Source organism: Podarcis liolepis (assembly GCF_965112155.1).
Source record: "Podarcis liolepis genome assembly, chromosome: 17".
NCBI lineage: Eukaryota > Metazoa > Chordata > Lepidosauria > Squamata > Lacertidae > Podarcis > Podarcis liolepis.
In genome coordinates, this window is record NC_139571.1 from 10,959,208 (window position 1) to 10,976,847 (window position 17,640).

The 17,640-nt window shown below is 48.2% G+C and overlaps 2 protein-coding genes across 2 annotated transcripts in view; one reads left to right on the forward strand and one right to left on the reverse strand.

Annotated features, from left to right (window-relative positions):
- On the forward strand, positions 1-13,510 carry ATG4D (autophagy related 4D cysteine peptidase). The gene is made up of 11 exons (XM_083483102.1): positions 1-172; positions 1,538-1,839; positions 4,296-4,379; positions 5,537-5,710; positions 6,548-6,881; positions 7,879-7,943; positions 8,085-8,233; positions 9,279-9,357; positions 10,521-10,597; positions 11,344-11,463; positions 12,073-13,510. Exons 2-11 carry the CDS (start codon positions 1,620-1,622, stop codon positions 12,253-12,255), a joined length of 1,485 nt encoding a protein of 494 aa, XP_083339228.1. The 5' UTR covers positions 1-172; positions 1,538-1,619; the 3' UTR covers positions 12,256-13,510.
- LOC310696928 (galactose-3-O-sulfotransferase 3-like) overlaps positions 12,533-17,640 on the reverse strand; it is a 12,528-nt gene continuing 7,420 nt past the window's right edge. Inside the window, exon 2 of the mRNA XM_083483124.1 lies at positions 12,533-16,851. Coding sequence (XP_083339250.1) covers positions 15,711-16,851 — 1,141 coding nt within the window. The 3' untranslated portion in view covers positions 12,533-15,710. The remainder of the gene's footprint in view (positions 16,852-17,640) is intronic.

The window sequence follows — 17,640 nt, forward strand, 5'->3', positions numbered from 1 at the left end:
AAGGACCACTTCCGCCCGGACGTTGGGTGCTTCTCAGCTGCTTCCGGGGATCTAAGATGGCGGTGGCGCTGTCGCTGCCGCTCGCAACGGAAGGGTCTCCCTAAGTCATGGCGGACTGAACGGCGGCGGCTCGCCCCGGGGAAACGGGCTACCTCGTCCCATGCCCACCCAGGTTGGGTGTGAGGGGGTCCGGGGGGGAAGCGGGGCTCGCCTGGGCCGTGTGTCGCTGCAGGAGGGAGAGGGGAAGGTTTCCTTGGCGGTGGAATGGGCGCTGGTTGCTGGGAGCGAGTTGGGTTGCTAGGGCCGCGCTTGCTGGGTTGGGAGGGGGAGAGGGGGAGAGGGTCCCTCGGCCGCTTAGTGGGGCATCGCCTGCATCTGGGAGCTCCCCGCCTATGGAGATCAAGCAGGCGCCTTTCCCTTCACTCTTTCTGCGACGCCTGCTGAAATAATAATATTAATAGTAAAAATAATAATAAGAAGAAGATTTATACCTCGCCCATCTGGCCGGGTTTCCGCAGCCACTCTGGGCGGCTCCCAACAGAATATTAAAAACACGATAAAACATCAGACATTAAAGACTTCCCAATAAAGTGGTACCTCGGGTTACATACGCTTCAGGTTACAGACTCCGCTAACCCAGAAATAGTGCTTCAGGTTAAGAACAGTTTCAGGTTAAGAACGGACCTCCAAAACGAATTAAGTACTTAACCCGAGGTACCACTGTATATTGCTTGAAATATGGTGCCTTTCACTTTCTCCCCCCACCCTGTTGTTACTGGTTCAGAATATTGTATGCTGCTCTAAAAGGTTCAGCTGGGGAGATGAAGGTGGTCAGTCTGTGGACTGATAAAAACCATGATTTACACCAGGGGTAGGCAACCTAAGGCCCATGGACCGGATGCGGCCCAATCACCTCAATCCAGCCCGCGGACAATCCGGAATCAGCATGTTTTTACATGAGTAGAATGTGTCCTTTTTAAAAAAATGCATCTCAGTGTTATTTCTGGGGCATAGGAATTCGGTCATTCCTTGCCCCCCCCAAAAAAAATATAGTCCAGCCCACCACATGGTCTGAGGGACAGTGGACTGGCCCATGGCTGAAAAAGGTTGCTGACCCCTGGTTTACACAGCTTTCATTTAAAGGAGGCAGAGGGGGAGCTGTAGGATTTTCTCTGATTCCTTTCCACTCTCTTAGTCCAGTCTAAGATGAGCCACCTGCACAGTTGTTCTTAGTCCTGGTGCAAGAGATCCTTTAAACTGGAGACGCCAGGGATTCACAGCCATTGTTTGGAAAAGAGACAACAGTTTGGGTGAATTCTCCCGTTTGCTCTTTACAGCTTAGCGTCCTGTAAAGGTTTTTCCTTGACACATCTCATACAGCTGAGCATGAAGGTTTGAGTCAGACAGACAGAGGTGGGGGTAACATGAGTCCTGTTTGCAAATGCATTGATTTGTACTTTAAAATGTTTGGGGCCTTTGGGCTTCCTTAGTCGCTTTGTTAGTGAGATTCTCACCCTTGTTTCTGATGGGTCTGCAGTTCTGCTTCCCTGGCGAGGCACATGGAAGTTTCATCCCAACCCCCCACAGAAGACGCAGCCTGCACTGGTCCCAGTTGTTAAATGAATTCCGTGTCACCCACCTCAGTGCAGTACTTAAGCCAGGATGAGCTGCGCCACTCAGACGGAAGGCAACTCTTTAATCCCAGGTCCAGCGGTCAAGGGGGGAACTACCCAGGGCTCTTCCCCGGAGGGGGTGCCGCACGCAGCCAACATAGCGAGCCTGACGAAGTGGACAAGATCAAAAGCAAGCTCTTCTCTGTCTGGAACAATGTGAAATATGGTGAGTCAGACTTACGGTTGTTGCATGGAAATTAAGGGAAATAATCCTCCTTCTTGTTAGTCCACCACTTGACAAGTTTAAATAATGTTTGTGCTTCCTTTAAGAGGGAAGACCCCACCAAAGGTGGCATACAATTAAATTACAGAATCGTACAATTATAAAAATATTAAAAGCTAGAAAAATGAACCATAAACTTCTAGCCCCAATATCCAAAATATAGTAGCAGTTTCTGGTTTTAAGTCAGAACAAAAAGGGGAGTAGTGGTTGGATTCTCTTTTTCAACAATGCATCTTTATCTTAAAAAAATTAACAATTGAAAATCGTTTATTGAGAAAGCTTTGTTAGCTACTAATCATCAATGTCTAAAATCTTAAACCACAAATTAAACATGTATGCATCTCAATTGTGTTTTAATCAGGTTTTTAACTTAATGTTTATTTTATTTTTTAAAATATTTTAAATAGTCGTTTTGAACTATTTTTGTTTTATTGTTTTTAAACCACTTTGAAGATGTTGTTTTTTTGCAATCAAGTGGTATATACATTTTATGGAATTAAATACTAAATTGGCAATGTGCTAGTTTTAGCCTACAGTGACATAGAAGGTATGGCTCTGGGAGTACGCAGGAGAATTATTAGCACTTGGCTTTGTATGATTTTGGGAGACCCAGGATATCCCCAGATTTCAGTGTCATAAGACTTGTGGGTAGATGTTGTCTTTGAGAATCAAGATGGCCCCAAACTTCAAGACAATTTGTCGCCTGCACTCTTGAGAGGCCTGATTCTCATGTTGCCCTTTGTCTTGTTGTGCCATGAAGTGACTTCCTTTATTTGTCACAACTCGTCCTGCCATGGAGTGACTTCCTTTGTTTGTGCTGCAAGAGCTCCTCTGAAATTCCTCCATATGTTGAGATCTGGAATTCTGCCATGTCCTCTGGGATATGGCAAATCTCCAGGTCTTGCAACAAAAGCATTCATTCATTGACAAAAGGCACTTTCATGCCAAGCTTGCCCCAAATCCCTGTTAGATTTGGAGGCTGAGCACAGGCTTTTGATATGTCAGTATTTGTTTCTGAGAACAGCTGCCAAGTGTGTTTTTACGAAAAGAGCAGAGAGCAAATGTGTGTAGGAGGCTTACACACCTTGAACAAATATGGCTAGCCTTACTGGTCATGGGGTGGGGAAGATAATATGATTTGGAGAGCAGGTTCTACTTCTGTTTTTTTGTCATCTTGTCATTAGCCTCTGCTGGACTAATAAAGCTGTCACCTCTAGCATGCTTTTCTGGTTGGTTTGAGAACACCTCCCCTGTCAGCTTCTGCTTCCGCATTAGCTCCTTGAATCATGGCTGTGGAGAGTGAATGTGAGCACAGATCTATCTGGGTTGGTGAAAATGTCCTATTAAATTCTACTTACAACACTGATTGTGTGTTTTGTGTTTACAGATGAGGGTTTCGTATCTTACCCCATGGCATTTAAAAACTAATCCAAGAGGCAGGGGTGGGGTTGGAGAGATTTAGTTCTGCTTTCTTTTTGTGTAATGTTTAACTTGATTGCTTTATTCTGGCGGTGGGAGCAGAAATCCACCGTATCTTCCCTCCCTGTATTTTCTCCTGCACTAAGAGCACTTGCTTTGTATGATTCCAGGTAGCTTGTCTTGTCAGGCTTGTCAGGAATGAACAGGGGCAATTTGGATGGGGTTGCTTTTCATCTGTAGTTGAGGGGCTGAAAAAAAATTAAACATTTATAGTTCTCTTTCTACACCTGAGCACTGAGCTTCAGCACATTGTAGAATTCTCCATTGCAGGCACATGCTGGTGAATACTTTATCTGTTCATTTAAGTATTTATAAACCACACTTCAGTAGTAGTAGTAGTAGTAGTAGTAATAATAATAATAATAATAATAATAATAATAATAATAATAATAATAACAACAAGCCAGTGTTCACCATACAAAAGATACAATCATAAGAATGTCAATAAAGCATCAGTAAAAACTTCCATAAGTTGTGGTTGGTTAAAAGAAAATTCTCATTTCAAAGGCCTGTCTAAATAACACCAGCTGAGATTTCACAAAGATGTTGCATGTGCAGAACAAGATCTGTTCATGCAGGCTATTCTTGGAGAAATGCTCCCAACTACAGCCATGCATTCATGCACGTGAAGACTGAGGTGAATGTGAGAACGCAAGCTGCAGTAAATAACATTTGAGGGGTGGCTTCTAGTTCATTGGTGGATGGCAACGTCTTAAGCAGAAGTGTGCGGGGAAAGGTGTTCCCTCTGCAGATTGTTATGCAGTCAGGGTGGGTGTGGGGAGTTCTGCCACTGGAGGCCACTGGTTTGGAGGCTAGGTCAAGCCTGGATTTCCATACGAACCCGCAGGAAGGAAGTGGAGGCCCAGTGTTGAATGCCACATGGCTTGTAACAAACCTACCTGTCTCCTTTGCCTCCTGAGGTTGGACGGTCAAGACCAAAACTAATTTCAGCAAGCTTTCCCCAGTCTACCTCTTTGGACACATCTACCGCTTTGAACGTGAAGGTGAGTGGCTTGGGAGGCAGGGTGGAGGGGATTCCCAGAACTTGGGTTCATTTTCGTTTTACGATGGTATTGTGCAGTTCCTTCATGCAACTTCTGCCTGTCTCTTCCTCTGACCCCCAACAAGACACTATTGATTTGGTGTAAAATCCCTCAGTCGATGACAATGGATGCATTTCTGAAATAGGCTGCCAATCCTCTTAGCAGTGCAGGAGTACGGATAGGAGATGGCGAATTTGAAGATCAAGGCCAAGAAATCCTTTCATGTCGGCCCTTTGTTGCTTTTCTCTCTCTGCCTCTTCTTTGTCTTGGATAGCCAAGGAGGGATTACAATCTCATACCTGCCCTTTGTTTCCTTAACATTTGAGATGTAGAGTGTTAATTCAGTTTGTTCTGATCCTTATTCATTTATCCTAACTACTTAGATCAGGCTTCCTCAAACTCGGCCCTCCAGATGTTTTTGGCCTACAACTCCCATGATCCCTAGCTAGCAGGACCAGTGGTCAGGGATGATGAGAATTGTAGTCTCGAAACATCTGGAGGGCTGAGTTTGAGGAAGCCTGACTAGGATGAAGAGGATTATCTTGACAGTACAGCTAGAGAAAGGGGGTGGGGGACTGGATCTGCCAACAGATCCTTTGTGGGCCAGATCTGACAAGTGGACATGGTCACTCACCTGATGATCATCTGTCGCAATGACATTAGGGCAATGTTTCATTGGTCCAGCTGTTGTTGGACTACAGCTTCCGTCATCCCTGACCACAGGTTTGTGAAAAACCGCATTAGGGGACAGGTGCTCTGAATTGTCAGGACTTGGTGAGAGCCGTGTTGGGAACTGTTTGACTGCCAGTAGCACAGCCAGCCTAGCCAATGCACAATCAGGACTTTGGGACTCAAATTTGTGCACCGGCAGCTACAGATCCACCTGCCCATAAGATGTCAGGTGCAGGGCAAGTGAGCATAGTTTGGGGAAAACAGCCTCACAGGCCAAACTGAGACCTGTGCCGGGCCTGAACTCCCCCATCCGTGAGCTAGAGGGTTTCCCTGTAAATATGGCTGGGGGCGTTGTGATGCACAAAGGAAAAGTTCTGCCTCTGGGCTTGCTTGTGTGCTGCTGTTGGCTGGGCCTCTTCCTGACCAGTCTCTGTTCTGCCTTGCAGAGGATGTGGAGTGCTTTCAGAAGGACTTTGCCTCACGCATCTGGCTAACCTACCGACGGGAATTTCAGCAGTTAGAAGGCACTATGTGGACCACTGACTGTGGCTGGGGCTGCATGCTGCGCAGTGGTCAGATGCTGCTGGCTCAGGGTCTCGTCGTCCATTTCCTTGGCAGAGGTGAGAGGCACCGCTCTGTGCGCCATGTTGTGAGGGGATCCCTCTTGCCCGCCCCATCCCATTCCCCTGTCCCATCTTAAAGCATGCATTCACGCATGCAGGTATCTGCAGTGTGCCCCAGTATCACAGAGCGTCCCAAAGAGCCGTCTAGACTGAACAGCCCCTCCTCCCATTGCACCTGACACCCCACCCCAAGATCAATAATTGAAGGAGAGTTGAGCAGTGGAAAAGTTTTTTGCAGAACAAATAGCACTACGAGTTGTGCATAGTTGATTTCACTAGCAAAACCAAAAGGCTCGGGCCACCAGATTCAACCACCATCCCAATCAAAATGTAAGGTAAAGGTAAAGGGACCCCTGACCATTAGGTCCAGTCGTGGCCGACTCTGGGGTCGCGGCGCTCATCTCGCTTTATTGGCCGAGGGAGCCGGCGTACAGCTTCCGGGTCATGTGGCCAGCATGACTAAGCCGCTTCTGGCGAACCAGAGCAGCGCATGGAAACACTGTTTACCTTCCCGCTGGAGCGGTACCTATTTATCTACTTGCACTTTGACGTGCTTTCGAACCTCTAGGTTGGCAGGAGCAGGGACCGAGCAACGGGAGCTCACCCCGTCGCAGGGATTCGAACCGCCGACCTTCTGATCGGCAAGTCCTAGGCTCTGTGGTTTAACCCACAGCGCCACCCGCGTCCTAATCAAAATGTAGGCTAGAATTATTTGCAGTCTTGAGCAAGTGAAACGGCCTTGCATTTGGGATGCTTCAATGTTTGGGTGGTTAATGGGAATGAAGGGTGCCCAAGTCCTTAGCCCGCTTTTTGGTTTTCTGTTCCACTTTTCAGATTGGACCTGGTCAGATGCCCTCTATACCCCCAGTTTGGCGGAGATGGAGCCCATGAAAGCCACCCCTCTGCCCTGTCCCAGCACAGCTAACCTGCGCCAGGTCCCACCTATCCCTACTGACAGGAGCAGGGGACCCTGGGAGCTGCAGGCCCCTAGGCGCACCTGCAGTCCTGATGAACTGGAAAAGGAGCGTTACCACCGGAAGATTATCTCATGGTTTGCTGATCGGCCTCAAGCACCCTTTGGAATTCACCGTTTGGTTGATCTGGGGCACAGTTCAGGGAAGAAAGCAGGGGACTGGTATGGGCCTTCTATTGTAGCCCACATAATCAGGTGAGAGGTGATAAGACACAAGAAATGATTTGACACCCAGGAAATAAGTGCGGGTAGGGGTGTTAGATTTTGGCACATTCTCACCAGGTGGTATTTGTGCAGTGTGGTGGGCCGAATTGCCAGCTCTGATCAGGAGACCTATATTTGTTGTAAAAGCTCATTTGCCACGTGTTTTTGCCAATTATTGCATGGCTATGCTTAGTGCACCAGACAAATCAAGATGCTCGGCCAACAATATTTAGTGTTTCAAGATTTGGCAGTGCAAAGGCTTTCCAGTCTACAGAACATCCAGAACTGGCCTGCCTCTGCCACCCCATTTTGACTGGGGTGTGGATCATCTCACTGCATATGGTATCAAGGCGATTCAAAGTTTAAGCCATGAGAACAGGCAAAGGTTTTATCTTGTGAATGGGGCTGTGAGACCACAGCGTTAAAATTAAGAGACAAGTCTTGGCCTGCTGCCAAGGTTTGCAATCAAAGGAGAATATGTGTCCCTCCAGAATGTTAAATTGTGTATTTCTGCACTGTGTGTGTATGTGGTCCTGACCCAGAAGTTTCAGCAAAAGGAACAGTCGGTCTTTTCTGCCTCCTTCCTTCCCTTCCTTCCTTCCTTCCTTCCTTCCTTCCTTCCTTCCTTCCTTCCTTCCTTCCTTCCTTCCTGTGTTGATCCAGCAGTGTTTAGTCAGTGGGAGGGGCACAGATTCCAGCCTGCCTCCTGCCTTTGAGTCTTTAGCACTTTGGCGTTGTTGTTGTTTGTATTGGGGGGGGGGGGTTGAGGGAATTTTGCCAAGCATCAAAAGCAAAGGAGCCCTGAAGCTGACAGATGAGCTATTCTGCTGCTCCACTTCCTTTCCTGACCTCGGAAGCTAGAAATCTATAGCTTCTTCCTTTTGTCCTCAATCCTCTGGTGGTGGTCTTGCAGGGATGAGGCTGGCTGGAGAGTGGGGTCGGGAGGCAACGCTGTGTCCAACTGAAGTGCACCTTCTCCCCCCTGCAGGAAAGCAGTGGATTGCTGTTCGGAAGCAGGCAACCTGGCGGTGTATGTGTCTCAGGACTGCACAGGTAAAAGGAGCTGAAGGGGGGTGGGGGGTAAGCAGTCCTGCCTGTGGTTCATGAAGCACCTGGGACGTCATAGCCCAGGTAGCTGGGCTGAGATCCCCTTGGCTGCAGGACCTGAAGTCCTTCCTCTGCTGCTTCCCATAGTGTACAAAGATGATGTGGCCAACCTGGCCAATAGAAGCAAAGACAGGACCGCGTGGGACCCTGCTGCCGAATGGAAAGCAGTCATCATTCTGGTGCCCATGCGGCTAGGGGGAGAGACGTTTAACCCCGCCTACGTGGACTGTGTTAAGGTGACTTGGGAATAGGTGTGAGGTGGACTCTGGGACTCAAATGGGCACATCCTTGTTGGAATGCAGGCTGATGCCTCATTCTTCTCCCAAGCCAGGAGCAGGAAAAGAGAGGCAGACATGGTGGGGAATGCTCTTTGGCTCTATGGGACGCGGGTGGCGCTGTGGTCTAAACCACGATCCCCTTGGGCTTGCTGATCAGAAGGTCGCGGTTCGAATCCCCACGTCGGAGTGAGTTCCCTTTGCTGTGTCCCAGCTCCTGCCAACCTAGCAGCTCGAAAGCACACCAGTGCAAGTAAATAAATAGGTACCACTGTGGCAGGAAGCTAAACAGCATTTCCGTGCACTCTGGTTTCCGTCACGGTGTTCCATTGTGCCAGAAGTTGTTTAGTCATGCTGGCCACATGACCCGGAAAGCTGTCTGGACAAACGCCGGCTCCCTCGTCCTGAAAGCGAGATGAGGGCCGCAACCCCATAGTCGCCTTTAACTGGACCTAACCATCCAGGGGTCCTTTACTTCTTTGGCTCTATGGGATAGATGGAAATGTAGCAGTTCTTTAAGGAGGATTGTGCCCATTCTGTGGAAGGAAGGGTGGGGTGGGAGGTTCCTTTGCTGTGTAACGATGGCCAAGTTGTGTAGCCGCAACAGAGAAATTGCCTCTCATGAATGCAGCTACTCCAGAAGAGCAGTGAATTAAACATGTTTGACTACTTGCCTGCCCACCCAAGTGCACTTACCAGTTGCATTCCTCTTGCTCTGCGTAACGCTCAAAGTGGGTGGTGGTGTTTGGTGTCTCCATTCTGCATCAGGGCATACCACAGAGTAGAATCACAGACTCATGGAGTTGGAAGGAACCACCAGGGTCATCTAGTCCAACCCCCTGCAATGCAAGAATCTTTTGCCCAACCTGGGGCTCATACCAATGACCCTGAGATGAAGAGTATCATGCTCTACCAACTGAGCTATTTGTTTCCTTCCATCACTGGGCGACCCCTTGGAAAGGGAGCTGGTCGAAGGTGGTGTGATTTAAGTTCCTTTGTTGTGCAGGAACTTCTGAGGCTGGATTTCTGTATTGGGATCATTGGAGGAAAACCAAGGCATTCCCTGTACTTCGTTGGATATCAAGGTAATAGACTTCATTGCTGAGGTGCAGAAATGTCTGGTCTCCCCTCTCCTCCTCCAGATGTTGGGTTATTACGTGCTGCTTTGCTTTTCCCCAACAAGGGCAGGCACCCCAAATTCTCCACCAAAATGCTTCACCAAAATTGTTTGCATGACATTCATCTATTTCTGTAATTTGCATACATTTTCATCCATACTTGGTCACTCATATGCTCAGCATGGACCAAAATGCAATTGCAGAAGTTACTGAATGTAAGTTAACATGCAGAACGTTGCCATTTTTGTTATTGGTCGTTGTTTCAAACATTGGAACTCGAACATCACAAACCCGGAAATAGGTGTTCCGGTTTGCGAACTTTGCCTCGGAAGCCGAACGTCTGGTGCGGCTTCTGATTGGCTGCAGGATGCTCCTTAAGCCAATCAGAAGCCGTGCCTTGGTTTCCCAACGTTTCAGAAGTCAAACAGACTTCTGGAACTCATTCTGTTTGAAAACCAAGGTATGACTGTAATGATAAGCCAGATTCTCAGCATTCCTTACTGTCAGATTCTGCAAAACGTTGTGATGGGTTTTAAGATGCCACTTGTGGTGTAGGGCCATCTTGCTACTCAGCTGCCTTTGCAGTCTTAGTTCTTAAAACCAGTGGAAGGAACGCCACCCCCCCCCCTTTCTCTCACCTAGTTATCAGCAGCTCCAAGTTGGCTTACTAGATTATGACCATTGTTTGCTCCTTTAATTTATGATAGCCATTCGTAAACATTTCCTGGTGGTGCACAGTCCCTTCCTCCCTCATACCCCCACCACACTCATTCATAAGACAAAATGATGTTGTTGTTTAGTCGTGTCCGACTCTTCGTGACCCCATGGACCAACACACACCAGGCACTCCTGTCTTCCACTGCCTCCCGCAGTTTGGTCAAACTCATGCTGGTAGTTTCGAGACCACTGTCCAACCATCTATCTATCTATCTATCTATCTATCTATCTATCTTGTCCTCTGTCGTCCCCTTCTCCTTGTGCCCTCCATCTTTCCCAGCATCAGGGTCTTTTCCGGGGAGTCTTCTCTTCTCATGAGGTGGCCAAAGTATTGGAGCCTCAGCTTCACGATCTGTCCTTCCATAAGACAAGATAGGATCCATAACTGAGCTCCCACTTCTCTTGTCTTCCAGATGACACACTTCTGTTCCTGGACCCGCATTATTGCCAGCTCTTTGTGGACACCACTAAGGAGAATTTCCCCCTGGAGGTAAGCACCTGCTTAGAGCTCCAGGATGGCATGGGAGCCAGTATGTATCATTGCACCTTAGGCACAACTGTGACAAAATAGTTAACCTTGCATCCGGTGTGGGGAGTTTACAGCTTAACTGCCAAAACATAAATGTGTTTTGTCACTAAAAAGTGAGGAAGTATAATAGCCCTTTTAAGAGAAGTATGGTAAAAAGTAAGTAGTCAAAGCAAGAGCTGGTGTTACATTTCTGATGCTTACAGAAGGAACAAAACTGGGCAAGGCATATTTTCATCAGTGGAGGAAAAAAAATAAGGCATCTTAATTTTCCCTCAAGGTCAGTTCTGATACTTATGAATTCTCTACATGGAGGAGAAACAGGAGAATCATTGGGTCTATATGCTCCAGATGCATTTTTAAAACATGTTTTGAGATGCAGGGTGATATTGAAGGCTTTACTTGTGCAAGATAAATTCTCCACTTGATTTTCCTTCTTGGCTGAGATCAGACAGGACACACACACACACACACACACACACTCTGGTTGAACTTCAGGCACTTGGTGAATACTCTCTGAAATTTCAGCAGGCATTTTGAACAAGATTTTCTGACTTCATGGGTGATCTTAACTGATCTTTTGCAACCTCATTGTACACCACTTAGAAGCTACAGTGCTCAGTGGTGTATAAATTGGCGATACTAAATACATAGTCTCTGGGTCACCTTGATGTGAGACAGCTCTGCTTTCCTGTATCCTCTTTTTCCAGTCCTTCCACTGCAACTCACCCCGGAAAACAGCTTTCAGCAAGGTGGATCCCAGCTGCACCATTGGCTTCTACGTCAGCCACAGAAGAGAGTTTGAGGGCCTGTGCGTGGAATTGACACAGGTGAGGGTTATGTTTGCCTTGAGGCAACTCCAAGCCCTGCCAGTGGGGCCAGCTTTGAATTGATGTGTGGATCTGAAAAAACTACATTCCCAGGGTTTACTGGGAGCAGGGTTTGCAGAATTCTGAAATGTGGAAATGTTGAGGGTGAGGATCTGGTTGAGGTGATTTGAGGCAATGATGGAAGTACAGTCATACTTTGGAAGCCGAACGCCTTGGCACTTGTACATTTTTACTCCCAAATGCTGCAAACCCGGAAGTGAATGTTCCAGTTTGCGAACGTTCTTTGGAACCTGAATGTCTGGTGCTGCTTCCGTGGCTTCTGATTGGCTGCAGGAGCTTCCCTGTTCCCTGTTCATGGGAATTGTGAGCTATGGTGTTTTGTTTTTTTAATGATAACTCACAAACGGAGAGGAAGATGTGCAAATTCTTTTGTACAGGGGTTCTACCACGAGGTGTAAAATCCCTGTAGTTCTTCCCTGTACTTGGACTATCACGAAACAGAGAAGAAATAGACTAGCTATATTTTGTTCCGGCATAAAGACCTTCTCATGTTGTCTCTGTCTCAAGTATTCGGATTGTGCCAATTGTCCTCCTTTGTGTCTACTGCAGGTCCTCAATTCTGCGGCTGCCAAAGAGAAATACCCCATGTTCTCCATTGTAGATGGCTGCGCTCAGGACTATGGTTTAGAAGAGCTCTGTTCCCGATTCTCCCAGCAAACGGTGCAAGGGCAGCGGCCCAGCAAGAGGGGCAGGGTGAAAAAGGCAGCCACAGAAGATTTTGTCGTCTTATGATCGCTGGCGAGGCAGCCCCAACACCACTGACATATTTATTTTTATTTATGTATATGCCTACAGCAGCCCTCTCCCTTTTTGATCCAGGAGAGAGAGAGAGAGAGAGTCCCTGTGTCACTCTTGCAGTGACTTGTCTTCTGCTACTCCAGCCTGTAGCAGTCAGGTAGCACTCCATGCAAGAGGCTGCAATTGAAATGTCTTGTGGGGGTTACCAAACTCCTCGATCGTTAGGATGCTGCTAAAAGGAAGTCAAGACACTGGAATAAGCCTACAAGAACATGGGCACGAGATATTGAGCACTGAAATGACTGTACAATAGCAAGAGCCAAGGCAGTTCGCAGTGAGGAGAGGGAAACCTTTAGCAAGGTGGTTCTGGGTTGATTTTCTCAAAGTAGCTTTCTGTCTATTCGACTGAGAGTTCAAGGCAACTTCATCAACTACACAGAGAACTCAGTCCTGAACTCAGGGCCAGGCTATTAACCCGTGCATTATTGCGCTCAAGTTGAGGTTCTTTGCTGCTCTGCTTGTGTGGTTGCTTCTCCCCATCAATTTGTTTCAGTGCACTCCATAGGCCCATAAAAGAAGGAGGAGGGGCACAGTTTGCCTTGTCTATTTTTAAATTGAGGTGTACGTATAGAGACAAATCTGTATTCACTTAAATTGAGGGATGAAGACTTTACAAGCTAGAGGTTGTTCACTGCTTAACAGGTGGCTGGGGAAGAACAAAAGAGGCACAAGGCCTGTTTGGTTAATGATGTATTGGGTGGACTTGAATAATTAGTATTATGACATGGTTTCAAAGTGGAGAGGAAGATCTCCCTTTGGAAGGAGGCTAAGGAAGAGTGGAGGGGACAGTTCAGGTTAGTGTCAGGGGAGAATAGGATTCCCTGCAGAGATGCATCCCTGGGATAGATAGAGCCTTGCATATTGGTTGAGTGGTCTGTGGCAAAAGGGTATTAAACCACCACCTGTATACTTTACCCTGGAGACAGTTGCTTGAATTTCTCTTTCCCCTCCCTGCACTTCCTCCTGCCTTATCAGTCTTTCTTCAGCAGCTGCTAGAGCAAAGGTTAGACTGACAACTCTCAGAAGTGGGCTTGGGTGCTCTTCTGCTTTTCTTAACTCAGGTGTGTTTGTGGTCAGCTAGGTTTGCTGTGTGGATGACTCTGCTGGCAACCCAGACTCCCCCCTTCAGAGGCAACACTCCTCCTTCCAGATCTGTTTGATCAATAAAAGCTCTGCTCCAACAGGTGTACTTTTACGGTGTAGCTTTTCATTGACCTGGCTACGACTCAGGAACCAGTTTACTGGCAAAAATCCTTGCTTCTCCAAACCAGGTCCAAACCCCTGTTCTTGTAGTGGCCAGTTAGATGCCCATAAACAGGGTACAAGCCAGCAGTGGAGCTAGGTGCTTGGACACCTGGAACGTCACACATGCTGTGCACCCAGGGGTGGGGTGAGCCACCCACGGGGGCAGATCGGTGCGGCAGCAATCCGCCCGGGGGATTTTGTCACACACACACCCAGGATGACACCTGGGGCGGAACGTCCCCCCTTCCTACGCCTCTGGTACAAGCACAACAGCCACTCCCCTGCCCCCCCCAAACTCCCAGCCTGTAGAGTTCAGACCATGACCAAACTCGAGGTACCTTCAAAGCAAATTATCGGCTATATTACCTGTGAAAGAAAAAAGCTCATTGGCTACTTGCCTCCATATTAGGGTAGTTCATAGGCCACAGCTGAAGTCTGCAATGAAGAAATGTTTACGTCAAGTTGTACTCAGCATAGCACTAAGGTGAACATTCTCTCCCACCCATGGTGCCAGTTTGGGAACAGCGTGGGACATGCTAGTGCAGAAGCCTAATTGAATCCTGCCCCTTGTTCGGTTCCTAATGGGATCGACTCCTTGTAATCAGAAATACCATTAAGAGGAGCCTCAAGATCTCCTCCTACTCATAGACTTTGCCCATCTTCCTGAATGCACTTCTTTGTCCTTGAAAGTTCTCCAAGGCAGGCAAGCCAATCACTTTGGAATTGGCATGATGGTCCCTTCCTTTCTGAATCTAGGTGAATAGGCTGGGAAGACAACGAGGAAGCAAATACACAGCATCACAGTCTGGATTGTGGGCGATAGAGTTTGGACATAAACATTAGAACTTCAGATTTTTCACAGTTAGCTTCTGTGCTGGTGAACAAGAGACTAGTGTTAAAGGGTTCTTAACCAGAGGTGGCAGAAGACGACTTCAAATCAGTGGTTCTCAAACTTTTTTCCTCTGGGCCACACTTTCAGAATAAAAATTTGCTTGCAGCACTCCAATTTTTTTAATTGATAAAAAATACATTGGAAAACAAAAATAGACAACTACTAGCTGTGCTTGATTTATAACATAGAACACAACTACTTTATAATATGATCATGGGACATCCAGGGAGTATAAAACAATGCAGCTACATAATAACATGAATATAATATAATATAATGATAAACAAGCCTCTTACAAATGTCCCTCATGTAGGTATACAAACTCAATCAGAGGCGTGAGCTTGCTTTTGTCAGGTAATCATTTGTCAGGTAATCTCAATTGAGACAAACATCATCACAAAGAAGCCTTTCTCTTTTCTGATCTTTCATATCTGAAAATCCCTGTTCACGACAGTATGCCGTGGAGAACTGTAGAAGAATAGCCAATTCTCTTTGGTCATCCAAGAGAGGCTTGGATGCTGTCTCTGTATAGCAGGGCACTAGACTGAAATGGATTGAGTGTTTTATCCAGGAGAATCTTTGACATTTGCTTAGTTGTAGAGTCTACAACTAATCCAGAATGTGGCAGCTAGACTGGTGGCTGGAAGTGTCCGCCAGGACCATAAAACACTGGTCCTGAAAAACCTACAGTACACTGGCTCCCAGGACATTTCCGAGCAAAATTCAAAGTGTTGGTGTTGACCTTTAAATCCCTAAATGGCCTCGGCCCAGTATACCTGATGGAGCATCTCCACCCCCATCATTCAGCCTGGACACTGAGATCCAGCTCCAAGGGCCTTCTGGCCATTCCCTGCCTGCAATAAGTGAAGCTACAGGGAACCAGGCAGAGGGCCTTCTCGGTAGTGGCATCCAACCTGTGGAACACCCCTCCCATCAGATCTCAAGTAGCTATATAACCTTTAGAAAGCAGTCCTGTCTAGGGAAGCTTTTTAAAATGTAATGATATATTATGTTTTTATATAGGTTGGAAGCTGCCCAAAGTGGCTCAGGCAACCCAGTCAGATGGGTGGGGTATAATTGTTGGGTTTAAGTCAGAAAGGATCCCTAGGATCATTTAGTCCAAACCCCTGCAATGGAGGAATCACACCCAAGAGAACCAATAGAAAACAAATGAATAAGACAGCTGAGGTCAAGGGATAGAGAGGAGAGCAGGATTGCACCCAATATCCCCCAAATAATAGCCAGGAACCCACTAAGGGCGCATGTCCCTCCCATATTGCCTGTAATAGAGGTAAGCGTGATACTGGAGCTCAGGCAGGATGATACGGAAGCAGCCGTTGTACTGGGCATAGGTGAGGTTCTGTTTGAGGCTGTAGCCCAGAATGGTGACGCTGCCCGGCTGCCAAGGCCGCAGCTCATCCGTCATGCGCTCAGGTCCTACAGGCTCCCCTGACAGGCACCTGGCCCCCGTCTCCCTGAGCAGCGCATGGAAGGCGTCCAACTCCCTCTTCATGCGCATGTAGCCATAGCGCTCCACCTTGTGCCAGAAAACGCCCTGGAAAAACCTGTAGACCTGCATGTCCAACCAGTTCCAGGCCTGGATCTTCTGCACCAGCGCCTTGGGCAGAGGCTCGCCCTCTTTGTGGCGCACGTTGAGCCTGACGTACACCAGCTCTTCCATGTCCAGCCCAAGCAGCTCCCTCGCCAGGAGGAGCGACTCGTCAAAGTGCTCCGCGATCATCACCAGCTGAAAAGTCCGATTCAGCCTTTCCAGCTCTCCCAGCCACCGGCCGCTCGGCGCTTCTTCCTGACTGGCGTTCAGGCCTAGGTCAAAGGCCATGGGGTTTTTGGCCAGCCCGTTGCTGGCATCCCTGGCATCGTAGTAGCGAGCCGACGCCTCCAGGAAAGCCATCAGCGGCGTGGAGTGGTTGGCTAGCATCTGGAAGGCAGGCACGACGTTGAGGTAGTAGTGGAAGACGGACTCGAACGTTTGAACGGGGTGGCGCAGGATCGTGAGGAAGATGCTGTGTGGCGGCATGACCGCATGGACTTCGCCAACAGCCAGCCGCATATGGCTGCAGAGCAGGTTGAAATGGGTGGCCCCGGTGGGGAGGTCCTCCACAAACGTCCTGGAGAAGGCCTCTGGGTAGGCAAACTGGTAGGAATAGAGGGGGAAGGCCACGGTCAGGTTCCGCCGCTCCCCAGCCCGGAAGAGGATGTTCTGCACTGTGCTGCCGCCTGTTTTGTGGGTCTTCAGAAAGACAACATTAAGGCCCACCGGCTCTTCCAAGCCCGTCTTTCCCTGCGGCTGCTGAACAGCCAGAGAGCGAGTGGATGCGTTTCTCCGATGCAGACTCAGCAGTTCTTCTGCAGGGATGATCCGCAATATTTCTCTGCAAGGTGAGGTTTTAAAAAAGGTAAAGGACCCATGTGTTAAACCACAGAGCCTAGGACTTGCCGATCAGAAGGTCGGCGGTTCGAATCCCCGTGATGGGGTGAGCTCCCGTTGCCCGGTCCCTGCTTCTGCCAACCTAGCAGTTCGAAAGCACGTCAAAGTGCAAGTAGATAAATAGGTATCGATCCGGCAGGAAGGTAAACGGCATTTCTGTGCGCTGCTCTGGTTCGCCAGAAGTGGCTTAGTCATGCTGGCCACATGACCCGGAAGCTGTACACCGGCTCCCTCAGCCAATAAAGCGAGATGAACACTGCAACCCCAGAGTCGGTCACGACTGGACCTAATGGTCAGGGGTCCCTTTACCTTTAAAGGACCCCTGGACGGTTAAGTCCAGTCAAGGCCGACTCTGGGGTTGCGGTGCTCATTTCGCTTTCAGGGCAAGGGAGCCGGTGTTTGTCAAAAACAGCTTTCCGGGTCATGTGGCCAGCAGGACTAAACCGCTTCTAGAGCAACGGGACACTGTGACGGAAGCTAGAGTGCACGGAAACATCGCTGGATGGCCACAGGTTTCCTACCACTGATCCACTGAGTATCTAGAAGTTGGAAGCTGGGTAAACTGGGTTACACATGAAGAAATTGCTCCTGACAGCAAGCTGCTATTGCTGTCCTCCACAGACAGAAATTTGAGCCCAGGAACAGAGCTGGCGTGAACTACAGTGCTCTCCAGTAGTTTACTAGTAAAGGTAAATGGCCCCTGGACGGTTAAGTCCAGTCAATGGGGACTATG